Source organism: Melanotaenia boesemani, chromosome 3, assembly GCF_017639745.1.
Source record: "Melanotaenia boesemani isolate fMelBoe1 chromosome 3, fMelBoe1.pri, whole genome shotgun sequence".
In the NCBI taxonomy this organism is placed as follows: Eukaryota; Metazoa; Chordata; class Actinopteri; order Atheriniformes; family Melanotaeniidae; genus Melanotaenia; species Melanotaenia boesemani.
In genome coordinates, this window is record NC_055684.1 from 31,763,059 (window position 1) to 31,789,327 (window position 26,269).

The window sequence follows — 26,269 nt, forward strand, 5'->3', positions numbered from 1 at the left end:
GTGAGACTAATACCAGTCAGAGGCTGTCTGCTGTTAAATGATCAACATGCTTTACTGAGCTTTAATTAAAACAACCAGTCAGACATCAAAGATACTGTAATCAGGAAGTTTTTAAAGTAAATGTGTTAATTTGAACTTCTCATCAAAACATCTTTTTATGCTGTTTGTATGCCACAAAGAGGAAAATAGCAAAATATTCAATGCAGTTCAAGTTGACACATAAATATGAAGATTTTAAAACTTGTGCATTGTCATGCTGGTAGTGATCAAAGATAAACAATAGAATACATATTTTTATTAGTCTTTAATATATATGATTACAGTTTGAGTATCAGCCTGAAATTTGGCTCGGAAGCCAAATTATCTATTGAACACAATATTGTACTAAGAAAGTCAGACTTTAACAGGTTTAGTTTGCTGTTTATTTTCATAATGAATACTTAGCGGAAATGAATCATAGTGGAAAAACATGCACAATCAAACATAGGAAATTAATATACTTAGATATAAACACATGCAGTACATTAGATATGTGACCCAAATAGTGGTGGTGTTTGCTGATTTGAAGGCCTTCTAGTAACAAGTCTCAGACGTGTAGCAGACATAACACATAGAGAGAAAAACAACAGTGCCAGCCAGCTAGCAAGTTCTTGCACATATTCTGACATTCCAGTGACACTGCAGAGGATGAAATGATGATAATATATCAATCCACACACACAAATACAAGCAAAACAACCCCCCATAAAATAAAACAAAATACAGTGTGAAGGGGAAAGCATAGAGATAATGAGATTAAAGGAAGTTGTCAAGGAATGTTGCATATTTTTTTTAAGCCTGGAGTGAACCAGTAGCACATGATGTCAGGGGACAAAGACAGTAAGTCTAGTTTACTTACAGAAGTGAAGACAGAGCTGGATGTGCAGTGTGGTCTGATTAGAAATAAATCATTGCAGTCATGAGAAAACGTTTTAGACATCACAAAATATCTCTCAACACCAACACAGTATTTACTCTTTCCAGTCTTTTACTCCTGGTTAGTTCATTCACTACAAATCACATGCACTTAAATCAGCAGTAATCAGTTTTTTAATTAGCAATAAAGGAAATGATTATGTATGATGACAGATGTTAGCCATTGTGATAAACCCTCATTATATTTGTGTACTGGTTTGAACAGTGAACTTGGAAAATACTTGATGCCCACTGAATTACACAGTTCAATAATACCGTCTGAAAAGGCGGGAAAAGACATTCAAACATCTGAAATTTGAAATGCTCAGCAGTTAGATATCATTTGTTGATAAGACACTAAAACTTTTTAAAACGCTGAATTTGTTTGGATTTATTCAGCTCAAATTTCCAGCTTCTTTTTCATGAGAAGTTTGTACAGGATCTGGTAGCCATCATCCCAGGCATACAGCAGCTGCTCCTGGGGATTGTACTTCAGACTGGAATGGGATCCATAGCGTTTTGGAAAGTAAACCAGTGGTGCGTCCTCATTGGTCACCATGTCATTCACGTCAAACACACACTGCAGTCGTGAGCGACCGGGCTGCTTGGTGTTGTACACCACATACAGAGTGCCACAGATGACGAAAGCTGCCTCTGCGTTCTCTCTTGGACAGTTTGTATCCCACATCTGCTCAATGTCCAGCGACTTGGCGTCCATTTTAGCCAAAGAGATGTGTCTTTCGTTCTGCTTTGTGGCGTAAATGGCCCACAGTCCTTCTTCGTCCACAGCCAGGTCCATCAGTGTCTCAGGGGTCAGGCTGTACACAGGAACATGGTCTTGCACTGGAAACACTGCACTGTCTGTCACAGAGTTAGTTCCCATGTCATATTTAACCACACTAATCTCCTCTGCCTGACTTATGTAATACACATGGTTATTGTGGACCACATGTCCTGTTCCCTTCCAGGCAGACGGCAGCTTCAGGTTGGTGGACAGAGACATGCCAGTTGAGCGGGTGAAGTCCTGCACAGTGGCAAATTCATAGATGGTGTCCTCAGCGGTCCCATTGAAAATATAGACCTTACCAGAGGCCTTGCTGGTGTCTTTGGTCCACATGCCCTTGGGCCCTCCAACACGCTTCAGGATCTTCATGGCTTTTATATTCGAGATCATGTCACTGCAGTCTGCAAATGAGAGACGGACATGGACATTTACACTGTACATAACTAGTGACAAATCTCCAAAAACTTTACAATGTCTGAATATTTAAAGCACCCTGAATGTTTTTTTTTTTTACATGATAACACCCTTGCTTATTGATGGCCTAGTAGTTATCTTGACATGTCTCCCAGACTTGGATCAAATATCTACTATGCTCATTAAATAATTTTCAATGACTTCAATTCTAAATACACCTTTTATCTTGCACCAAGCTGTCAATTCTCAGGAGTAATAACTGCATGTATGACATGGACTGATCATGATTTTGGCACTGTATTTGGTACACAGTTGGCCAGCTAACCCTGCTTTTACGGTCCTGCCCAAAAGAAGTTATGCTGCAAAACTGATAACAGTCCCATTAGTGGCAACCAATTTCTAGTTAGTTCCATGTAATATTGCAACAAGAAATTTATTTATCACTGAGCGACATGTTCTTTTGAATCCCCTTATATCATTTCTACATACTATAGTTTAACAAAAACAGTGAATTATTTAGTTATTTTAATAAAAAAAAGTGTGGTGTTTAGAAGTGTTGCCTCACTCCAGGAAAGTTCTGGAGATTGAAGCTAACACGCCTCCCTTTGAATGACAGATTCTTTACCTCCTGAGCCACATATCTCACCTGTGAGTTTTAAATATTTAGTCTTCTGCTTCTCTTTTACCAGAGTCACCTGCTGCTCTATCAACTTGTCGTCCACATCTACACATGGCTGAGCTCCGTTCTGCGTCTCCAAGTAGTCCAGTTCCCGCTCGACTCGGTCTACCCTCGTTCCCACACTGTCCAGGTTCAATCTCAGCGCTTCTTTTTCTTTATCTAGACTCTCCAACTGTGAAACCATCTGCTGCTTCAGCTCCCGCAGCTCAGAGGCATAGCGGGTGGTCTGTTCGTGCCACAGGGAGATCCTGTCCTGTTTGTAACAAAGTTGATTAGTTTAGTCTGAGTCCAAATGTAAACTGTTTGAATTCCACTGTAAATACACAGATGCCTATTTATATTGTAATTGTCAGTGGATTTATAAAAAGCATTCAAGGCCATAATTTTGTGTTGGGTACGTTCTTTGTAAATACACTGCAGCATAGGGCCACAATAAGGAGAAAACTCATCCTTCAAACAGGCAGGTTCAACCCACACGTGGCAAGAAACCACCATGCTCATGTGTTTTTCAGGAAAGTGCTCTGAGCTCTCTCTACTGGTCCTGCTTTGCAACAGATCCTGACTTTGATATGGATGAAGGAAATGAGGTTTCCTCTCCAGGCGATCAGTAACTGACATGAGTTTACTGAGTAAAAGGCAAGGCAAGGCAAATTTATTTTCATGTACAAGACAATTCAAAATGCAAAGGCATTGTTGCTAAGCTTTACTTTGGAGGGTTAACCTTAAAAATTTCTGTTTGAGGGGCTACATATAAATTATGAGAGAAAATAGAGATTGAACTACAATTTAAATGACAAAATCTCTATTAGAAACTTGCATGTAGTCTGTCTCTGAGATGTTTCTATAACAGTAAGTAAAACATACCCAGTTTAAAAAAATGAGTTTTCACACTCACACACACACACACACACACACACACACACACACACACACACACACACACACACACACACACACACACACACACACACACACACACACACACTTGTACTCTGTGAGAGATACTGGCAAAATCTCACAAAGACTAATATGATGTAAATAGTAAAAACTGCATTTTTATGACATCATAGTATACATATGTACCAAGCTAAGAGCTGCATTTTTAGCTCCTAGACGCTCATAGCCACAGACATGTAAAAGGTCTGCATTTTCCTGTATTTTCCACAGGTTTCATTAACATCTGCATTCCATTGCCTCTGCCATGTCCCTGAAAGTTTCCTCTTAGGGGGACTCTGGAGCACAGGGCTCGGTAGAGACTTACCTCGATAGCAAGCAGTCTCCTTTCCAAGTAGTCAATAAGTGCTTGGTGCTGAGCACTGGCAAAGCAGGCCAAGGTAACCAACACAACAAGTCCTTTCATTTCGTGTCTGCTCAGCCACTTTTGGTTCCTTTTAAAATTCTGACTGGAGTAGAACAAGAAAGTGCGCAGGAGCCAGCAGATTCCCAGAGGTGGGCTGGAATGTTTTATCAAGCCGTCTGGGAGGAGCCAGAACCATCTGGTAGAGATGGAAGCACAAAATGCTGTGCTTCTTACTGTATTGCTACTTAAATCTTTTTTTTAATATATGTTTGGCTTTGAGGACATTGAATTTATTCAGTTTAATACATGGGGTATAAATGTGGCACTGGGCCACATGTTAGGTAGAAGGAAGAACTGAGACTGCAGCTGGAGTCAGGAGTCTGTGGGGTGTTGTCCTGTAGTTTGGGAAGGAAATCAGTGGGTGGTGATTATGATCAGAATTCAAAAGAAAAACATATTAACCTTGGCATGAAAGTCTGCAGCATTTATTCTCTCTTTATTAAAGGGTCTAATTTCATTTTTGTTTAACAGCTTTTAGTCAGTAAGAGCTCTACAACTTAGTCCAAACTGATCAAATATGACATCTAGTAAGTAAAAGACAAGCATGACCATTTTTACTTTTTTTTTTTCACCAGAATTAAGAATTAAACGTTCCCATGTAAATTAGGAAGTAAATAACAGCTTTTTGCAACAGTCAGAGGTAGTGGTGCAACAGAAATTTGGATGCTTTAATCCACATCTTGTGTTACAAAAGAAATGAAACACAGCAAATTCTACATCCATTTATAGAATTAGGCAGTCTGTTCACTGAGTTTGTCATGGTTAGAAACCATGTGGACTCGCTGCGGACTTCCTGTCTTCCAGATCAAAGATATTAACTATCAGAAGAAACATAAAGTGGGAGCTTTGCACTGTAAACACTAAAAATGAAAGAAATGTGATCAATTACATTTCCAGTAAGAGTATGGCTGAAACCATACTCTTAAAATGTTAAGAGCTTTGCATTCATAATAATTTTGCACTAGATAAATGGCAGTTTATTAACCTTAATTCATATGTGTCTGCTGTGTTTTCCAGCTGTATTTCTAATAATGGTGATATCCTAACAAAACAGTAGTTAGAAGAGAGAATTGAAAAGAATAGGGAGGAAGTAGAGCTGTGTCTGGTTTCCTTTGTAATTATACAGTATGTCTACCTGATTACACAACCATTTTTTCACTTAGTTTCCATAGATGACACTAAAACTGCAGAGTAAATACTGAGCTTTTGCATATTGCTTTGTTCATTTTACTCATAATATTTTTACATGTGTGTCATTTAATGCTTTTTGTCTGTTTTAAATGTCCATAAATTTCCAGTTGAGACACATGGAAAAAGGAGTGAGATCCTTTCATGCTGTCAGAGTGAAAGGATGTGAGGGCATAATCCCGTACTGTATGTTTGTTGGTGAAGTAGTGCAGCTTATTTTCCTTCATGAAACCGAACACCCACCACGCCCCATAAGTCTGAAGTGGTAAATGAATTTTGCAAATCAAAACAGTGTGCTATTCACTCTATGGGAACTACAGTAGAGTTGCTTTGAATGTACATATTAAAAGAACCACTTCAATGCATCTAGTGTACGTCCAAGCACAAACAGTGTAATGGGTCTATTTCCATGTTTGAATGCTTGGTGGCTTTCTTTAAAAAAATAAATAGCTTTAGCTGGTATTCAGCATTATAGTAAATAAAGCTCTGTCGTATGTTAATGAGTCAGAGTATGGTTATTTTGATTCATGTGGTGATGTAATTTTCTAAAATGTTTCCTTCTCTGTACACCGCTGTGCCTCATTTATGGTTGATGTTTTTTTAAAGGTGTGCTTATTTAAATGGTAGTACCTTTTTTATTATATATATTTGTGTGTGTGTGTGTTCCTCTAAACTGTATGTTTTCTTTTTTTACAGGTTTTCGCCATGAATAATCTCATGGCCTTATACGGTAATAGTCTTATGTAAGCCATTTTATGACTGTACATGGCACTAAAATACTTTTTCCTCATACTGTGATGGGGCTCTATCGATAAGCAAATATGGACCCACCCACATCTCAGCCAGAAAACAATGACTGATTTTGCTGATGACTTTGCTTTTGCATAGTAAAACATATAAAAAAAAATGTTTAAAATATTCGAAAAGGCCAATAGCTTTGTTTTAAGCAGGTTTCTTTAAAAAGACAATAATGTACAATAATGAAATGAGTGTTACTGTCCCTGACTGACAGGCATGTGATCTTCTGTTGAAAATTTCCTCCTCTGATAACAGATAAGGGCGCAGCTGCTGATCGGGAGCTTCAATACTGGCTTAAATTCTGTGTTTAAATCTAAAAGGTATGTTAAAATGGTTCACCATCACAGATTGGGTGGCAGATCCAAAAATATCATTTTAAAGTCATGGAATTGAAGAACTACTACACTATTGAGATATTGTGTAACTCTGTTCTTTATTCTGTTTTTTTAAGTTGTAGTTCTCCTCAATGAGACCTAATTTTTCATTCATGTCAGTCATTTTATAGCTTTATTCACTAATTCCTTCATACATTAAAATCATAAATGTAATATCCAACTATATAAAACCAGTAAGTAAATGGAAGGGACTCCATCATTACCAGCTGATTAAAATCATACAAGCATCATATGTGCATACTCCTGTGTATTATCCTGAAATGGGTGAATGTGAGCTCAAATTAATGGTTGTTTTAAAAGCAGGGCTTTAACATAAAAGAGAATATTTTACAGTGTATCTGTATCCTTTTAAACTTACATTTGTCTAACCTTTTGTTTTTATGTTTTTGTTTCATGCTTATATTTTATTGTGAAGCACTTTGTGATTTTTTTTTATCATGAAAGTTGCTAAATAAAGGTTTAATTTCTTACAATGTGATATTGCAACTCTATATGTCTCTTACTCATCACATTCCTCTTCCATGTCAGAACATTTCACACAATTCTTTCAGTTTTTTCTGAATTTCATTAAGTTAGCTCTCATTCAGGAACAGTGTTAATTCTTTCATTCATTCAAACACTCACTCTGGATAGTCTGCCGCTCTGTGGATGCCTATAAAGACCTTGCACTTCTACTCTGACTGTATGTGACTATGGTTATAGATTTCACACTTATTACATTTTTATAAATGCACTGGTAAAATTAAGGTTTTTCACATTTCTAAAAAAATTTCTTCTATAGTTACTAATAATAAATGCTATGGTTGCGTGCCGCTATAACAGTCACTAAGCTTGTTAACATGCATTGAACATAAAAACAGTGTATTAATTCATAGCATATTCACATATGTCGGGTGTAAATGAGGTTTTAAAGGACCAAGTTGGCAAACAGACATGACTATGAGTCAGTGTGTTTTTTTTTCCAGCACATTTGCCTACGAGATTTTGACTCTTCCTCCGTGATTGGGCAGTGCTGTGAGAGGTCCTGAAAATGCAAAATCAGGCAAATATGTCAGAAGCACTATCAGGATGAAAACTGAGGGCCCCTTGTAATCAGACAGGAAATCAGCTGTTGGATAATCGCATGAGCGTGTAGAAACCTTATTCAAGAATAACTGGTATGTATTGTTTTATAATATATAAACTGAGACTTAACATTGCACTTTATTCGATTATCTATCAGTTTATCGAGGTATTGGCGATGGCAACCTTTAATCTTAAATTTCTGTGTAGAATTGTTGAGTTGTAATTTTGTCTCCATTTCTTTCTTCAGAAAAAGTTAATGAAAACGAGCCAGTGAAAGTGAGTGCATCCAAGCATCATGGAGTATACATTTAGAGCAGTAACTCGCAGCCCGGGGATTATAATCTGGAGAATTGAGGTAGTTTTATCATAACTGGTATATCAATGACTTTTTTTCAAACACATTATTTAAATCTAATAAATCTTCTCTTATCGATACACAGATTTAGTTGGTTAACATGAAAGTAAAATAATCTTCCTCTCTGTGAAACAGAAAATGGAGCTGGTACAGGTTCCTGAGAAATCTTATGGAAACTTTTATGAGGGTGACTGTTACGTTCTTCTGTCTGTAAGTCTGGAAGCATGAATCATTACACTTTTGGCTGTCTGGGGTGCATGTTGTTTAAGTAATGTATTTTGTAGAGTCTGCATTGTGAATGAATGAAAAATCACCAAACAGCTCTTGTACTATGGGTCTTTAAATTCAGATAGCATACACCTTCCTTCAGACAGCTTCTCCACTTTTTTTTATTAGACACAAAAGGTGAAGAACTCTTTGTCCTATAATATCCATTACTGGATTGGCTCAGAGTCCTCTCAGGATGAACAGGGCGCAGCTGCTATTTATACCATACAGCTTGATGAATTTTTAGGCTCCACTCCGGTTCAACACAGAGAGGTCCAGCACCATGAGTCTGATACTTTCAGGGGCTACTTCAAACAGGGAATAATGTGAGTGAAAAATCTTGGCGACTAAGCTTTAAGAAAAAGCAAAGCATAAAGATAATCATCTCTTTTTGTTCAGCTATAAACAAGGTGGAGTTGCAACTGGTATGAGGCACACCGAAACCAACACGTATGATATTAAAAGACTGCTTCATGTGAAAGGCAAGAAAAGAGTGATTGCCAAGGAGGTGAGCCAGGTTTCCCAGTGGTTTACAACATTATGGGACAGAAGGTGTCATGTAGAAAGAGTCCTTTATGCTTTCATGTGTTTCAGGTGGAGATGAGCTGGAAAAGTTTCAACCTTGGAGATGTGTTTCTGTTAGACATTGGCAAGACAATCGTTCAGTGGAACGGGCCAAATAGCAACCAGCAGGAAAAACTTAAAGTAAGATTTCTTGGACTGTATCGGTGCTTGCATCAATGGCTTGATACAGGATTAATATAGAACAAGACTGTGAAGTAAGCTAAGATATACAGAGAACAACATGTTAGTGTGGTTTCAGTAACCTCGCTCAACACTATAACATTTACAACAGTAACCACTACCTCTGTACAGATCCAGATATCATCAATAACTAATTTAAAAAAACAGAAGTTATTTTGTGAATGCATATCTTCCTTGCTTCATTATGCAAATTGAGTATTAATTCTTTATGGAGATTCATCGTGATGCATGGTTATTGCTCATGTTCCTCTTCCTGAAAGAGGCTCTGCAAGAAGGTGGCATATCACTGTAATATATTAGGGATGAAACTTGGTTCATTAATAGTCACAATTAAAATATTTACCTGATTTGTCTAAGTCATGCTGCAGGTAATTTTGTCATGCTTAGCTGTAAAATAGATCTAAATTAGTCAAATCTTCACAGGATATATTCTTTTATGCTCATTGGATTTTTAACACAAAAATAACAAAAGTCTGAAATGAAAACAACCTTGACACACTAAGAAAAATGTCTGTTAAAAAAAAGCAGAAAATGTCCTGAAAGCAAATTACGAGGACATTTTGGTGTTAAGTGTACGGCTACTTCCATTTATCCAGAAACAGAGAATTCTTTACTTTCTTTGTTTAGGCCCTGTAACATTCATGGAATGATACCACACTGAACATAAGAGAGAAAAATGGAACAGAAATATTTGACATTTAAATAGAACTGAACAACCATACAACAGCCTTTGCAGTCTTTGCACACTTGCTACTGTGGATCTGTGAATCTAGAGACAAGTGTATGTCATTGGCATACTAAAACTATGTCAAATTTTGTTGTTGAAGTTTGAGAGTAGAAAACTAATCTTAGATGACTCCAGAACACAGGACATCAAATATGTTTGAAAAGAGTTCTTGTTTCCAAGATGCAATGTGCAAATTTGCCCTATAATACCGTATGTATCAAATGATTCATGCAGTTTTGAGACCTTTTGCATCATTTTATGGTAAAAACTTGGTTCAAAACCCTGATACTTGCCTTCTGCCCCCTGGTGGATACAATAATAATTAAGGTTGTCAAAAATAATGCATTAAAGGCGGTAACTAATTTATGTAAATTAATTGCATCTAAATTTTTAACACATTTAATGCATCTGCAGCATCCGTAGTGTGGAGAAAAAAAAGCACATGAAGGAATAGACACTACACCAACCGAACACTGTGCTGTATTTGTGCTTTACCTCTGCTTCTCAGGGTATGTGCCTGGCTAAAGACATCCGAGACAGAGAGAGAGGAGGCCGGGCAGAGGTCAGAGTGGTCGAGGGTGAGGCAGAGAGCAGCTCTCCTCAGAGCATGGAGATCCTGAACAGTGTTCTTGGAGAAAGAACATGCACGCTTACAGATGGGCTTCCTGATGATGTTGCTGACCAGGAACAGAAGTCAACACTCACACTTTACCAGTAGGCTGCTCCAGGACAGATATGTGAAATGTCTCATGGGTGCAAATTTAGATTATTGTTCATTTTTTGTGCGTTTGATTTTTAGAGTATCAGATGCTGATGGTCAGATGAAGGTAACAGAGGTCGCAACGCGACCACTGGTTCAGGATCTGCTCAACCATGAGGTGAACAAATAAACAAGCAAACAAGTGAAGAATATATTCTACATGTAGCTACTTCCAAAAGCACCCAAATGTCAAAGTTTTAATTAAACTGATTTCATTACTTGATAATCATGTTAGGACTGCTACATCCTGGACCAAGGAGGGATAAAGATCTTTGTATGGAAAGGGAAGAAAGCAAACAAAGCTGAAAGACAAGCTGCCATGTCCAGAGCTTTGGTGAGTGACATTTATCATTAGCTTGTACTCAACCCATTTTATTTTCACTGTTGCATTTGGCTGGCTATTCCAGGACTTCATCAAAGCGAACAACTATCCTTTCACTACAAATGTGGAGACTGTGAATGATGGGGCAGAGTCAGCCATCTTCAAGCAACTCTTCCAGAAGTGGATAGTAAAGGATCAAACTCAAGGCCTGGGAAAAGTGAACACAAGGGGGAAGATTGGTACGTGCCAGTTCATGCAGTAAAATAAATGTATAATCTAAGGGGGAAAACATGCACATAACTTTTTCTCTCATTAACTGTCACTTGGTTGATTATGTGTCATTATGTTTTAGCTCACATCACACAAGAGAAATTTGATGCCTCACTGATGCACACGATGCCAGATGTTGCTGCACAGGAGAGAATGGTGGACAATGGCACAGGTCAAGTGGAGGTAGAGTATTTATAACAATCCACAAAGACTCTTTAAAGGCAGCTGTTTGAAGCAGCAGCAGTATGGCAGCCAAATGGTTGATGCAGAATTTTAGTCTGGACATTTAGTAAAAAGAATAATTTTATAATCTAGATCCAATTAGTTGATTTTTTTTATCACAGTTTGCAGATATTCCAGATAAATGCTAGCTTGCTATCATCAGAACTTTAGATTAAAATTTACTCAAAGCTTTGCTAAGTATGTGGTGAGCTGAGGCAAACACTAGCAGAAAAGTTAGCAGCAAAGAGGTCCCAAAGTTTTCCTGCTGTTTGTTGCGATGTGAAGAATACAAGAATGTGGCTCCAGGAGGTGCTTGGTCATGCAGGTTTGCTAAAAGAATATGCAACAACAGCAGGGACAGTGTGACAGTAACTGAACGTTGTGTCTAAAAATATTAGCCCAAACCAAGATAATTTTCTAAATCTGAAAAATACCCTAAAGCTGCTCTACTGGTTCAGGACTGGTGCTAGTGCTACTGGTGCTAGTGATGTCCTGATTATAGAGTTTCTTGGCATGATTATTATCAGTAAAATAATCACAGTATTAGGATTATCACAAGTATTACTCACTTTTTTGTTTTCAGAAAGCTACAAATGTGTACAATTACATGAACACTCTTTATAGATCTTTAAGTTTTGTTTATTTCCATCTGTCGATGTCAACATAACAAAATAATATGGCAACAAAGTAAAGTAACCAAAAAAAGTCTCATTCCACCTAAATCACCATGAAAGCAAGAGACCAGACAAGAGTCAAGACTGTGTTTTATTACATATTTGCCTGACTTTACACAAGATGGATGTCAAATTAACAGTTGTTACCAGGCGTGTCACAGATAAAGTGGGCAAAAGTTAGTGTGTCTTTAACTTTATTTAATGTTTCCAAGCCATCCTCAACAATGACACCTTGGTAATTTTTTTTCTATAACCATAGAAATCCAACAATGACGACTTTGTTTGGAGGGAATGACTATTTCATACTTTTCCACTTGGGCCCACCTCTTCTACGACTTGCATGAAAATTGGCAAATTTTTTTCATGGCTGCAGCCCACATAAACATACTCATCCCAGAAATACATTTCCTTACAAATGTGGCTCCATTTAAAAGGGAAATACACTGGCTTTCCAACAGTATAAGATTTATTTCCACGAAACATTGTTACAATAAAGAAATGATCAACCAAACATATATTTCCTTATTTTTTTGTCCTTAGTTTAGATTTTAAGAAATAATGGAGACATGCAGTAATCATGATTATGTCTGTGGAGGAATCCACAGAAAAAGAGCAAAAGTTACAAAAAGCTGTTTTTAGAGAGGAAATAGACATATTACTAGATAACACAGTTTTGTTATTCAAATTTGGGCTTGTTTAGTTATCAAGCTGTAGTCTTGTCATGTTTTCCAGCTAATAGTTAACAAATGTAAAAATATGATTTATTATTGTTCTTTTTGTGTTTCAAACTGTCAATTCACTGAAATTGCTGGAAGATGCTTGTATACACATCACTGGGTTGACTTTTCAAAAGTACAGCAACAATATTTTATCCTTGTGATTAAGAGTTCATTAATTTCTTTATGTATCAAGGTGTGGAGGATTGAAAATCTGGAGCTCATGCCTGTTGAACCTCAGTGGTATGGATACTTCTATGGAGGTGACTGCTACCTGATCCTCTACACTTACTTGGTTAACAACAAGAAGTGCTATCTGCTCTACATTTGGCAGGTGAGGACACAAGAATATGTCAGGATTGCAGACTAAAATGCTAAATTTATACAATGCTGCATTATCATGGTACTATGTGAATCTGAACTACTTGGTCTCTTGTCATTTCAGGGGCGTCATGCCACACAGGATGAACTGGCAGCCTCAGCATTTCAAGCTGTGAACTTAGATCAGAAGTACAACGATGAGCCGGTTCAAGTCAGAGTAACAATGAGCAAGGAGCCGAGACACTTCATGACAATTTTCAAAGGAAAAATGGTCATCTTTGAGGTCAGACTTGAATTAATTTATAGTCTTTTTTTTATTTTAACCTCTGCTCATCCACAACCAAATAGGCCTGATTATGCACCAACATGTTTCTCTTTTCTGTTAGGGGGGCACATCTAGGAAAGGGTCCTCTGAACCCGAGCCTCCAGTGAGATTGTTCCAGGTTCATGGTTCTGACCCATCAAACACAAAAACCATTGAAGTTCCAGCTCTGTCCAGCTCTCTGAACTCCAACGATGTGTTTTTACTAAAGAGCCAATCAGGAATTTATTTGTGGTGTGGAAAGGTAAAAGGGATAGTGTCGCAGTCCAACAGCTGATGCTAAAAATTCATTTTCCTATTTGTTTTTATTTGTATTTTGTGCATTTTTATGTTCTGTCATGTATATAGCTAATTTACAAAAACAGAATTTGATGCAAAGTGTTTTACATTCAAAGTGAACAAAAGAGAGTTGTTTTAAAAAAGAATATTAAAAATAATCATGACAGAATAAAAACTAAGTATGAAATCAAACTAAGCAATAAAACAGCTCAGCATGAAATAGATTGGCAAAAGCTGCAGCCAATCAATCAGTTCAAGAGTAAAGCTGAAAGAAATAAAGTTAATTATTGGTTACATAAAATCATAAAACACTGTTATAGAACAGAATGGAAAACAATAATAATTTATTAGCCTCTACTGGGGAAATGTACGTTGTTGCAGCAGTAGAGGGTTGAAACAAATGCAGAAATAAACATGAAACTAAGAAATAAGTAAGCTTCAGAATAAAATCTGAATTAATGCTGCTATAATCAGAAACTGATTATCCACTTATTTATGGAAGTTTGTTTATTCTGTTTGCAAGTTAATTATTATTACCTCTGTCAAGGCAGAGGCTATGTTTTGGGCAGCATTGTCTGTCTGTCTCTTAGCAACATAACTCAAAAAGTTATGGAAAAGATTTTGATTGAATTCTTTTGAGTGGTTAAATTTTGGGGGTGATCCAGATCACCATCTGAATCCAGGAATTTTTCAAATTAATCTTCACTATTGGGCGATAGGGGTAATTTTGCCTGCACAGCTTCTAATTCAACAGATAATGCCCAGAATTACTGGCAAAAAAAAAAAAAAAAAAAAAAAAATCAAGGTGACATCATGGTAGATGTTAAATATACTAACAGCTAAAAAGATGGCAGCTAATCCAGACTGCCACCATTACTTCAAGACCAACTTCAAGATTATTACAGCCATTTGCTTCATGTTGGCGTCTAAGGGTATGTTTCCAGGGTCAAGGATTCTAAATGAGACGTGGCATCTGTTCTGATGATGGAAAAAGATAGATAGTGATATTAGCTTAAAGTATACATAGGAGTGTTAGGATGGGATTTGTTTCAGGGTGGGCTGTTGGGCCTTTTTGGGGTTTTGGCTTGGCGGAGGTCTGCGCTCTCTTAGTGCTTCTAGTTGAGTCTCATAAAATACAGCATATTTATCAAGATAATAAAATACATGAACAAGCTACAGTAGTTAAGTTAGCATGTTTGTCTTGAGATAACAGAAAAATTAACTCATCATTTCAAGGTAAAAGTTAAATTAAGTACTTGCAAGTTTTACCATTTACAGCTGCTGCAAAAATCATCAAGAATGTAAAGTAATCAGATCTAAATTATTAAGTCTGCATTGTTTTCTGATTCATATTTGTCAGGAGATCGATACATTAATATAGATCTGAGGAAATTAAAACATGAACAGATGAAAAACAAGATTCATACAGTACTTCTAGGTTTAAACAGATGTTTTACAATAGCTGGCGTAAGAACTAACAGAGGACTCTCCTTGCTTTGAGAGTGGAGCTTGTTACAGAAACAAGCAGGGCTCAATAATCTCATATAGATATAATTGCTCAGGTGTTTACTTCTTTTGATCAGATAATGTTTTATATTAAAGTGTTGAACTGCTGAGTGTCTGTAGATGGCAGGAAGGAAGGTGGGTTATTTCCTTCTTGAGTAAACTGCAGACCAGCTGCTGACCCGCCACATAAAATTGTCCTAAAGACTAATTTTTGGATCCACATTAAATTAAACTGGCTCAAGGTGTCAAATTATGGTAACAGATTTTGTTGTTATTAGGGTTCAAGTGGAGATGAGAGAGCCATGGCAAAGGAGGTGAGCTCTGTGGTTAATAATGGTTCACAGAAAGGCTCTGAGGAGATTGTGGCAGAGGGTCAGGAGCCTGTTGCATTCTGGGAGTTGCTTGGAGGGAAAGCTCCCTATGCAAGTGGCAAGAGGTAAATGATCAGTACTGATAAGTTTAAGGTCCATGATAGCAGTCTTAGCATTGTCCATTAAAAAAAGCACGTTTGTTTCCCCTATTTTGTCTGCAGATTACAGCAGGTGGTTTTAGACCATCTGCCACGGCTGTTTGAATGCTCTAATAAGACGGGACGCTTCATTGTGACTGAGGTCACTCAGTTCACTCAGGACGACCTCAACGAGGATGATGTTATGTTGCTTGATACATGGGACCAGGTAGGATGTGGTATATCTAACCAACCAAAACAGATCTCGTAATTTTTCAATTTTGGTCACTTTCTTTTTTTTTTTCTTGTTCTTTTTCTAATTGCTGGTGTTAGGTGTTTCTCTGGATTGGCAAAGAGGCCAATGAGGTGGAACGCAAGGAAGCAGTGACCACAAGCCAGGAGTACCTGCGCACCCACCCAGGTGACAGAGATCCAGACACTCCTATCATCTTGATCAAGCAAGGGTTTGAGCCACCCACCTTCACTGGCTGGTTTACAGCTTGGGATCCCTCCAAATGGAGCGTGAGTTTTATATATTTTAAAACTGAGAATTTTTAGTTATTCCAATAAATCAAAAACTTAAGTGGAAAATTTTTCCTTTTTTTTAGGCCGGAAAAAGCTATGAAGAGCTGAAGAAGGAGCTGGGAGATGAAACAGCACCTGTTACAATTACAACTGTATGTTAAGTCCAATTTTTTTCTTGGACTTTTAAATACTAAAAGTAGTTGATGCAATCTGGATAAAATGTCTGCTTTAGGGTAAGCTGTTATTTCTTAACATCTGCTGATTGGCATGCATTAATATTTAAGTCACTGTTCTCAACCAGGATGATCCAGGCAAGAAAAATCTTTAACTTTTGTCCTTTTTGGTATACCTTCAATTCATTAGTTGCAGTAAACACTGACAGAAATCAAGAATGAAGGGAAAAAATTATTAAAATATTACTTTACCTGTTTATCTACCTTCTTATTATGCAAAAACTAAAAAAAATGTTTGTCAGAGTGACTTTTTTTGTCAGTGTCAGTGTTTTGTCAGTAACTAAATGTATATTTAAGTGTATAAATAAACAATTACTGTAAAATAAAAAATATACAAACAAATCAAAATACACAAGTAAAACTGCCAAAACTGCCAAAACTGATAAAATTAAAAATACAAGAATGTTTAAATCAGCAAAAAAGGAAATACTGTCATTATCATTATACTATATTACATTGTTGCATTTATTTATATAACAATGTATTTCTATATTCAGTCATTTATTTCTGGATATATTTTTTTTTTGTTTTTAATGTTGGTGGTTTTAGTCCTCCTTACAACATGAAAATGAGCATCTTTGTTCGTTTTATATGATTTTTCAGGAGCAGAACAATGTTGAGAGCGAAAAATACTTTCAGCCTTTTCCACTTGACACTTTGGTCAACAAGGTTGCCAATGAGCTGCCCAAAGGTGTAGACCCCACCCAGAAAGAGGTGTGTATGGTGTTGGTTTACCATATGCCACAAGATCATCTTTAAATAGTTGTGTGATTAAAAACTTCATTATAAAGATCTGTGACAGCCACAGAAGTGTCATTATTCCTATACAACTAAGAGCTTTGGTCCAGTGTCATCAAGTTATATACTAATGAAAAAATAAATAAAAAGAAAGGGTAATTTTACATATTTATTTAATTTTTTTCTGTTTTCAGAAACACCTCTCAGACGCCGACTTCATCACCGTATTTGGGATCACCAAAGATGACTTTGCAAAGCTGCCACAGTGGAAACAACTTAACATAAAGAAAGCAAAGAAAATGTTTTAATGACTTTTATCCATATTTTTAAAAAGTTGTTACTGTTAAGGGTAATTTAACCCCATTTATGTTAGTTGCATTATTGGTGTCATGCTTATATCAACACATGGCTCAGAACAGGGTGTTCTCTGATATTTTTCCTTATTGTTATTCAGATCACTGAATCCAAACCCACACTGTTAAATTTTGTCTTGTGATTTGGCAAGTGGCTTGATATGATTGAAACAGTTAATAGAAACAAAGATTTGTTCAAATTATTTAAACACTAAACCAACAAGGCAGCTCCGATTTCATGTTAAAATGGTGTACTTCGCCATCTGTTGGCCAAATGATGTTACAACATGATGTGTTAAATGCATTTCAGTTCTGACGGTTTTTCCATGGCATCAGGACAACTAACTTTCTCCTTCTTTATTTTTATTTTTAATTCTCAAGTATCATTAAAGCTGTTTGCAATAGGCTTTATTTTATTGAATTTTAGTGTGTTCCTTCAAACAGTGTGAGTAAAAACAATTAACAAACCAAAGTCTGGATCTTTCACCAATTTTATTTTGGATATATTGTCATTTGTTTCACCAGATGAATATTTCAAAGCTCAGAAAACAAAGATATTCAGACCAAGAAAAGGCATCAAATTACAGTAAGGACATATTTTACATTGTGTAGAAAATCAAGCAAACTCAACAGCTCCTGATAAACTCAAAAAGTCTGCAAAGTGCCAACCAAGCCAGATAGTACCCGTGACATTTAAAGGATATATTTCAATAACAAACAAAATCCATTTGACCCAATAACAATGCTCACTAACAGAGGTGCTCATCACATAAGACATATCTTGAAAAGAAATGACCTGATTGTTTAACAACAGACCACAGCGCTGCTTTAAAGCACTACAGTTATCTTGTGGAAGAAAATCAGCAACATGTCATCACAGCAATCTTGTACATCTTGTCACCAACGCAGTAAATAATCCGTATGAACACGTGAACCAGCTGAAACCAGAACGTGAGAGAAAAGTTAACAAAGGCAAATTAGTGAACGTACAAACATTTTTCTGCTGCTACAAACCAACAGCGCGATATGATGCTAAATGCAACCACAAATGTTTCATGCACTTTCAAGTATCCATAAATGAAAAAGCATTAATATAAAAGATTTGTATCAAGATTAAATCATTTAAGTCCAGCTAGAGACTGATATCATTTAAAAAAATTTTCCAAAATAAATTTACCTTTAAAAACGTCAATTTCTGCAGTAAATAAGATGTAAATGGCATAAGACCATTGTGTTAAAAAGAACCAATATGAGACAGAAAATCTTATCTTCAATTTGTAAAACAATCAGTTTGTATGTGCCCATGCAAGGATATGACATAAGGTTAAATAGTTCATAGTTGCCTTTTAGCACTTTAGAGATATGGGACAAGATATAAAAATAAAAAACACGTTAAAATACAAGGCGGATTACAGCAGAGACACATCCAAAGGCTGATTTATGCAAGTTCCACTGAAAAGAAAAAGCAAACATGCAAACATGCAGTACTAGCCTGCAAGTAGATAGAAACCAGTCTGCAGTATGTCTAACTCGTTTCTCAGACATGTTTGGTTTTACGAGAAATGTTGTTTCGGATCTATTCTGACAAATATGTTCAACAATACAAGATCTTTAAAAAGTGCTGCTGCAGCCAAATCAAAATCTATAAAATTTCAGAGCAAAAACAAGTAAAATAGACGGTTATAAAAAAGTAAACAGACTGCATTCAGTCTAACTTAAAAAGACCTCTACTATATAAACAATTGCCTTTAATTCCAAGTATCTGAAGATACCTTACAGAGGTCATCTTCAAACATGACCTTAACAGGCTTAAGGTAAATGAGGCTGTGTAATATTAAAAAGAAAATCTCGCTGTGGATCCAAACAGCAACATTCCTCTCCAAATACCTACACAGCTCAATGTATTTTGGATACAGACAAATCTGGATTTGTGTTCGGACAGGTGTTAAGAGATCTATTTAAAAGAATGTACTGAAGCAGTACTTTCCCCAATTTATCCACATAGAGAAAAATGTTGAGAGATTTAAAGGAAATGCTTGAATAACAAAGTAGTAAATGGATTTTAAGATAATGAACCATTCTGAACCTGAGTGTCTGCTGTCAGTTTCTACCAGTGTTACAACTATAGACTTTTACATATTAAGCTGCCAATCATTGTTTTCTGATCAAGCAATCAATGACTGTAACAAATGAAACAAAAAAAAAGTCAACCCAATATTTAAATATATTTCATTGACTTATGTGTGTCAAAGAAGCCAAATCCTGACCTTTGATAAGCTAAAACTAGCAAATGTTTCACAATTTTGCTTTAAGAAGGATGAAACCAATTATTAAATCTGTAAGAATAGCTGATGATCACTTTTCCTTTGATTGACTAGTTGATTTATGATTTCAGCTGGAATTGATATTGATAATGGTAATAGTAATATCAAACTGATTAACTTGAAAATGATCAAACCACCATTGTTTATCTTTGCCCTTCTGTTTAGCTGAGATTAAGACAAAATACAACTTTCGTTTTTGGGGTCTTGGGTCTCATTCCCAACCTCACAGCTGTCAGCAGGATTTTTCTCTGAATCATCAGGCAGTTCTCCACCTGGAAAGATCCTGTCCTGCTCTGGAGTCTCAGCAGATGCATCCTCATAGGCACTTATGCTATCTGTATCGTTCTGGTCTGGAGAAGGATCTCGCCCATCCTCCATGTGGTTTTTGTAGGGCCTCCGAAGGACTCCATCGATGGAATCTAGGTTATCCACCGCAAGAGATGGCAAATGGCCCACGGGCTGATTGACCACCATCCGTAGCTTCATAGGGCCACTTCCTGTGGCTTCTGCACCTGCTAGCCCACCAGCCCTTCTGCAAGATTCACACAGAGAAGAGTCTTTATCTTCTTTCTGTGCAACTTTAACCATTTGAGTAGCATTGTTTTTTATTTGGTGTTCCCATCCTGTTGCCTCAGCCATGCTCACTGGAGCAGATCGTCCATTCTTTTCCTGCAGATGAAACATAATCATTTCATTAGTTAATACAAGTTTTTTTGTTTGTTGTTTTTTTCTTTTTTGCATGTATGCATTTTAAATTCTCACTTGTTTCCAAGGCACAGTACTATAGTAAGTAAAAATACCATATGTGCTGGGGTTCCAGCTTCTCAAACAGCTTTCCTTGAGACGAGTATTAGTATGTGGTCTTCTATTTAGTTTTGAACTCCTGTAATAAGTTTGGATGGCATGACCATTGGATGGCAATGGCGTTACGGCTTTCTGACATCTTACAGGTTAATCAGCTAAATATGTGGTGAGTTGATCATCATCAGTAATGGAAATCTGCAACTGCAGGTTTTGAACTGTAAACATTGTTTAAGCTAAAATTTTCTATGTGTGAACAGACTAGCTATACACCATGAGCAACTGAGTAGCATTACAGAGCATCACAGCTCATAATATTAGTCACTGGTGTAAAGGTTAAAAAAAAAGGTTAAAAGCTATAACAGACTCTTATCTGTACAAATATGACTAAAGGATGACTCAAGCCTTTCCACCAACCCAATTATAATATATATATCCCCCACTGGCCATTTTTAAGTATTATAATGACAGTTTATATCTGACATGGGCAGAGGGATTATCTTTAAAAAGATCACCTGATAGAACTCCAACTGGAACTTCGGTGGATCGATTCCAGGCTTCCACTGACTACATGTCGAAGTGTCCTTGGGCAAGACACTTAACGTTGCCTCTCGATGTGCCTATCAGGGTATGACTGTGTGTGTGTGAATGGGTGAATGTGATATATATACAGGTTTTGGTAGCTGGATAGCTCAGTTGGTTAAGCATAAGTTTCCCATGCAGGAGACCAGAGTTCAAGTCCCCCAGGTGATGAATAATAACGCCTTTCAGGTGGGTCCTTAAGCAAGACCCTTAACGCTACAGCTTAATCACTGTAAGATGCTTTGGATAAAAGCGTCTGCTACATGACTGTAATGTAAAGGACCACAAACATTCTTTGCATGAACAGGAATGACAACATCTTTGTAAGAAGTTCCTTGTTTTACTTCTGCACATACAAATTCATTACCTCTGTGATGTTACACAATGTTTTTATTTTACCTCTTTTAATCTCTCCACCTCCTGCATCAGAGAGCAAACCAGGCTCTCCAGTTTCCTCTTGGCCACCCTCTCTTGTTCCAGCTCCTACAAAATGAAGATAGATGTCAACATCATGAGGGGATCTGCAGCTTGTTTGTTTCCCATTGGAAATTAGAAACTTGCCTAGCCATTTTAAAATGAAGTTGTGTTCCAGCTTTGGTGAGACCTCGACTTACCAAATTAACCTGCCCGGCTTCCCTCTGTGCTTCAGCCAGCAGCTCCTCGACACCCTCCAGTGTGTCCTGCAGGACGTCCACCTGGAACAACAGAGCCTCTCGCTCGACCTCAAGCCCACGCAGCTCCTGCACCGCCTCATCATAGCTGGCCTGCAGCTCCAACTACACCACAAACATGGTGACAAATCAGTGTGGGCAACCTCAAGGGAAATGCATGCCAATAAGTGGGAGAGCAGAATGCTCAGTGAGCTCTTAGAGGCAAACATACGTAGGAGGCCTCTTGTGGAGGTATAGCCATCCCTGAATATGTAAAGGAATAATCTGCGGTGCAATGATTTATTGTTGGACTTGAAAGGGTGCACTCAACTTTAAAGAAAAGCTATCTGCAAGGATAATTTGGGAATAACAATAGTACAAAACAGTCACCATTTCTGGTAATCCCATGAAGAGGTCCTGGTCAGATTGCTGAAAGGAAACAAACACAAAAAATATAGTTAATTTATAAAAGTAACTAAATTTTCACACAAATTAAAGAGCATTTTTAAAAGGTAATAACAGTAACATTTCCACTTTTCTGAGATGCTAAATTATTAATCACTTGTGCACATTTTTGATACCAAACTATAATTCATCTTTTTAAATCTGTGACTTTCCTTTTTCCAAATGCTTTAAAACAGGTTTAATGCTGTTGCATAAAAGTCTGTGACAAAGTGAGGATTTTCAGCTCTGTTGTAAATGTAAACACTTTAAGAACACTGTCTCATCATTTTTATTTTCACTGAGGAAGCAGAGTATTGACCTTTAAATGTCGAATTATATATAAAAAATAAAAACAAAAAAGCTTTGTTACATCACACTAACAAGAGAGAGATTTTTCTCTGGTCACAAGCTTAAAAAAAAAGTGGTGCTTTGAAAATTAGTTTTTACCTTCATCAATGACAGTATGAGAGTATTTTTCCAAGGCTGTAAAGAAAGATTTTCCTCATGCAAGGACAGTCCTAAATGTTTAAAGTTATCGTAGTGCAACGTAATAATTAATGTACTACAATGGTAATGGTTATAGTACACAGAAATCTAAGTTTTCAGAGGATCCGGCTTTGTTTGAACACTGATGAGTCATTGTTAACGTCTGTCTCAACAAATGTAATATAATAGAAAATACTTGCACTTATAATACCAACTCAAAACAAAATGTAAGCAGTCACCAAAACCTAATTTCTTGTCTTTAGGTTAAATTAGTAATAAACAGGAATTTAAAAACAAAATATTTTTTTGTGTTTCTGGTGATTGGAATAAGTTAAAATCTGAGTCACTTTTGGTTTCTGTAGAAGTCCTGCACTCTTCGGTTGGAGATCCATGAGGCAGTTGGACATACCATTGCCATTTAAAAGCTTTTAGCACAAAGTCTCGTGGTTAAAAAACATTAATTGCAAAAAAGAATAATTTTTCCATGGAAAAAGAAAACCAGAGTGGAAGTTATGGCTGGGATATCAGGTTAAACTAAATGATTTTGGTAATGCAGGAATGTGGTTCCTGCATTACTATTTTAGTTTTGCTATAACATTCTGCCTTTTTGTTTCAATGAAAATGTTTCTAATAGATTATTTAATTATTATTTTGAAAAAGGATCTGCATAACTCTGCAAAAAGCCACAAGTAACATAAAAAAATTCAAAACATTGTTTTGAAATTCAAACTGTATTTCTATGTCAAACAGGGACATGCTAGATGGTGGAAAGAATACATACAATGAATGTATGAATGTATGAATGAAAATAGCATAGAATAGAAACAAATAGAATATTTTTTCCTTTGGCTTTTGTAGTAATCCCACCAACTAGGCAACTGAATCCAACGTATTCTGGATTTACGGTTTGAATGTTACACATAGCTTCCACATGACAACAACAATGCCTGCTCCCATCTCTTCAGTAGAGCCGAACAAAATTTGTATTTTGTATTTGTATTCTTTACTTTAAAATGGACCAATACATTATTAAAATATGCTAAATAGGTAAAAGTTCTGATCTTGAGATTTTCCTAATTATGACAGTCCTCACTGAGAAAAAAATAAAGTGATGAAAAATGTCTGCAATTATTTTCCATTTTTTTGGAGCAATAAAGTATCTTTTTTAACAAATGGTTGGGGTGTCAATTATGAAAGTTTCACAATCTGAATAGATAATGGCATAACATATCACTTTTACAATTACATACCTAAATTAATTGCTGGGATGCCCAGACAGGTTCACTTCCACACATTTTTTAAAATAAGATTCAGCTGAAAAATGCATTTGATCAAATGGTAGAACTGGACATCAAATGCTTTGTTTTGTACAAAATTACATTTATGTGTTTTTGTTTGGGTTGTTTTGTTTGTTTTTTTCTTTTTTTTTCACAGAAAAATGCACACAGCCCATTATCAACAATGGTGTCAAAGAATGCACTTTTGTGTCTTTCTATCAATCTTTCTTATGTCGTGATGAGACGCCTCTGTAGCTGACACCATGTTTTAGCTTTGCCCCAGCCTAGCCAGCCCCACAGTCCAGCCTTGAGCTGCTGACTGCAGTCTGCATCTTATCTCCTTATTAGAATAGATCTGAAAAATCTAAAAACTCTAAACCAATGACAAAGCAAAATGCTTGCTGTTGTATGTAAGGGAAATTGTTTATTAATTTTAATTGTGAGAATAAAAAAAAACAAAACACCAGCAGTAATAAAATTTGGTGGACAGCATCGGTTGTGACAGGATAATGTACACACACTGCAGCTTTGAAGAAAGAAACCAACTTTTTCACCAACAAGTAAAAACAAAGTTAAGAATGATCACATGCATTTTTCTTGTGCTATGTCATGACAAATATTTGTGATTCTCTGATCTTTAAATAAATATATCTATTTGAAAGCTACTTCCTAATCCCATATATCTAGAAATTTTGTCTCATTGTAAGTTTGTGATAAATATTAAGAACTGATATCAAACTGCAACAAATCATTCTGTTTTAAAAAAAATAAACCATCTCTGAATTGTACAATAAAGTACTCCATGTATGTACATATCAAATCATCTTGAAAGAAAGTGATATTTAAGGTGTCTTTCATTGTTACGTTTGAATTAAAATATTAAATTAACATCAAATCCACCAATGTCTGACTGCCTTAATACAATATGTTAAAATACCAGCCTGTATAAAACCGATGGCACTTTTAATTTTAGACACAATTACATTAATGTAAAAAAAGCAGTTTAATGTTCTAGCAGATTCAGCTTATGTAATAGCCTACAAACAAATAATGAACACTCGTGTTATTTCTGGTATTCTCATTCTTTATTCTTTATTTATTTTCGCTGTTATTAAATACCTCTGATGATATTTGTATAATTATAGAACAGGAAACTAACTCTATAATAACATCAAATATATTAGATTAAGCATAGTTATAATCAGAGTCCTTTTACACATTTTCAAACATGCCTTTTACTTCTGATAGATGGCACGAAATAAACTTTACTTTTTGTCAAAGATTAACGAAGTTATGAAAGACGTTGTATTTAGTTTTTTTTGTTTTTTTTTTTAAACTGACACTAGATGTATGAATCTTATCAAATAACTAGAAACTGAGGCTCCAAGATTCTCGCTGTGTGCGTGTTTTATCGTTATGATGCAATGACAACGAAACATGTCAGACATAGATGGGGACAATCAGGAGAGATTTAATCTGCTAGGGTTCACTGCAGTGTGGTATCTGAGTTTTATCTGGCTCCTACCTGGCTGTCCGTCCTCCTCTTCAGAGTGCCTGGTCGGCTGTCGCTTCGTGTCAGACGCCTGGTTGAGCTTTCAGTCTGAAGGTGAGACGATGGAAACTAACTTAGCATCATATTCATCCACAACAAAAACACAAGAAGCTAACTAAGCTAATAATGAGGAAGTGAAATGAAGCTGTGAGAATGACAAAAAAAATAATTTTATTCCTTTAGACATTTTTAATATCGATAAATATTTTCTGTCAGATAGAACTATCAATATTTTCTAACTTTAAACAGATTAACGCCTTTGAATAACCATTAGGTTTAGCTCTAGCATTAAACATTAATGACGCCGTGATTTTTCTCAGCTCACCTCTTTTATAATGCTGCGGAGAGACTCGTCCTCGCTTATTCCCCTGGAATACGTCCGTTTCTTTGGCGAACCACTGCTGTCAAGCGTGACCGAAAGCATTTTTATGTTTTATATTAAGTTTTTAGTTTATGTAAGAGACGCCTACAGTCTATCCAGCTGAAGTGTTGTTTGGTGTTTGGTTCCTACGCAGCAGCGAACGACGCCCAGGCCGTGGTGTACGGAAAGCCGCAGAGACCAAACCGCCCCACCACCGCCCTCATTCCGCCAACTCACTGAAAAAAAACAACATCCAAACAAACAAACAAAGAAAACAAAAAGATGAAAAAAAAAACCATCAGACTTTTGCAAGAGCCATGTTTACAGCTGTTGAGATTTAAAAGCTGCTTTT

General features: G+C 36.4%; 3 protein-coding genes across 3 annotated transcripts; 1 reads left to right on the plus strand and 2 right to left on the minus strand.

The window, feature by feature from the left end:
- Positions 1-285: 285 nt before the first annotated feature.
- olfml3b (olfactomedin-like 3b) lies at positions 286-4,285 on the minus strand. Its single transcript, XM_041981183.1, has 3 exons — positions 4,093-4,285; positions 2,799-3,084; positions 286-2,139 (listed from the first exon to the last, which is right to left on the minus strand). The coding sequence occupies exons 1-3, from the start codon at positions 4,189-4,191 to the stop codon at positions 1,355-1,357; spliced, it is 1,170 nt and encodes a 389-aa protein (XP_041837117.1). The 5' UTR covers positions 4,192-4,285; the 3' UTR covers positions 286-1,354.
- Positions 4,286-7,622: 3,337 nt separating this feature from the next.
- avil (advillin) lies at positions 7,623-17,903 on the plus strand. Its single transcript, XM_041979940.1, has 20 exons — positions 7,623-7,729; positions 7,885-7,992; positions 8,128-8,202; positions 8,389-8,585; positions 8,659-8,767; positions 8,854-8,964; positions 10,260-10,465; positions 10,551-10,629; positions 10,747-10,845; positions 10,919-11,072; positions 11,186-11,286; positions 12,912-13,049; positions 13,161-13,319; positions 13,423-13,602; positions 15,422-15,579; positions 15,676-15,820; positions 15,925-16,113; positions 16,200-16,268; positions 16,953-17,063; positions 17,282-17,903. Exons 2-20 carry the CDS (start codon positions 7,933-7,935, stop codon positions 17,393-17,395), a joined length of 2,454 nt encoding a protein of 817 aa, XP_041835874.1. The 5' UTR covers positions 7,623-7,729; positions 7,885-7,932; the 3' UTR covers positions 17,396-17,903.
- A 10-nt stretch (positions 17,904-17,913) lies between these two features.
- Positions 17,914-26,106, minus strand: si:ch1073-456m8.1 (unconventional myosin-XVIIIa). Its single transcript, XM_041979944.1, has 6 exons — positions 25,882-26,106; positions 25,530-25,604; positions 22,188-22,226; positions 21,762-21,923; positions 21,547-21,630; positions 17,914-20,433 (listed from the first exon to the last, which is right to left on the minus strand). Exons 1-6 carry the CDS (start codon positions 25,978-25,980, stop codon positions 19,936-19,938), a joined length of 957 nt encoding a protein of 318 aa, XP_041835878.1. The 5' UTR covers positions 25,981-26,106; the 3' UTR covers positions 17,914-19,935.
- Positions 26,107-26,269: the final 163 nt, after the last annotated feature.

Excerpts from the sequence above, each read along its gene's own strand:
- olfml3b (XM_041981183.1), bottom strand. The coding sequence starts at position 4,191 with ATGAAAGGACTTGTTGTGTTGGTTACCTTGGCCTGCTTTGCCAGTGCT. Across the intron at positions 3,085-4,092 it reads GGAGACTGCTTGCTATCGAG|GACAGGATCTCCCTGTGGCA; the intron begins GTAAGTCTCTAC and ends TGTTACAAACAG. Across the intron at positions 2,140-2,798 it reads TAAATATTTAAAACTCACAG|ACTGCAGTGACATGATCTCG; the intron begins GTGAGATATGTG and ends TCTCATTTGCAG.
- si:ch1073-456m8.1 (XM_041979944.1), bottom strand. The coding sequence starts at position 25,980 with ATGCTTTCGGTCACGCTTGACAGCAGTGGTTCGCCAAAGAAACGGACG. Across the intron at positions 22,227-25,529 it reads AGAGGAGGACGGACAGCCAG|CAATCTGACCAGGACCTCTT; the intron begins GTAGGAGCCAGA and ends GTTTCCTTTCAG. Across the intron at positions 21,924-22,187 it reads TCATGGGATTACCAGAAATG|TTGGAGCTGCAGGCCAGCTA; the intron begins GTGACTGTTTTG and ends TTTGTGGTGTAG.
- avil (XM_041979940.1), top strand. The coding sequence starts at position 7,933 with ATGGAGTATACATTTAGAGCAGTAACTCGCAGCCCGGGGATTATAATC. Across the intron at positions 7,993-8,127 it reads TTATAATCTGGAGAATTGAG|AAAATGGAGCTGGTACAGGT; the intron begins GTAGTTTTATCA and ends TCTGTGAAACAG. Across the intron at positions 8,203-8,388 it reads ACTGTTACGTTCTTCTGTCT|ACACAAAAGGTGAAGAACTC; the intron begins GTAAGTCTGGAA and ends TTTTTTTATTAG.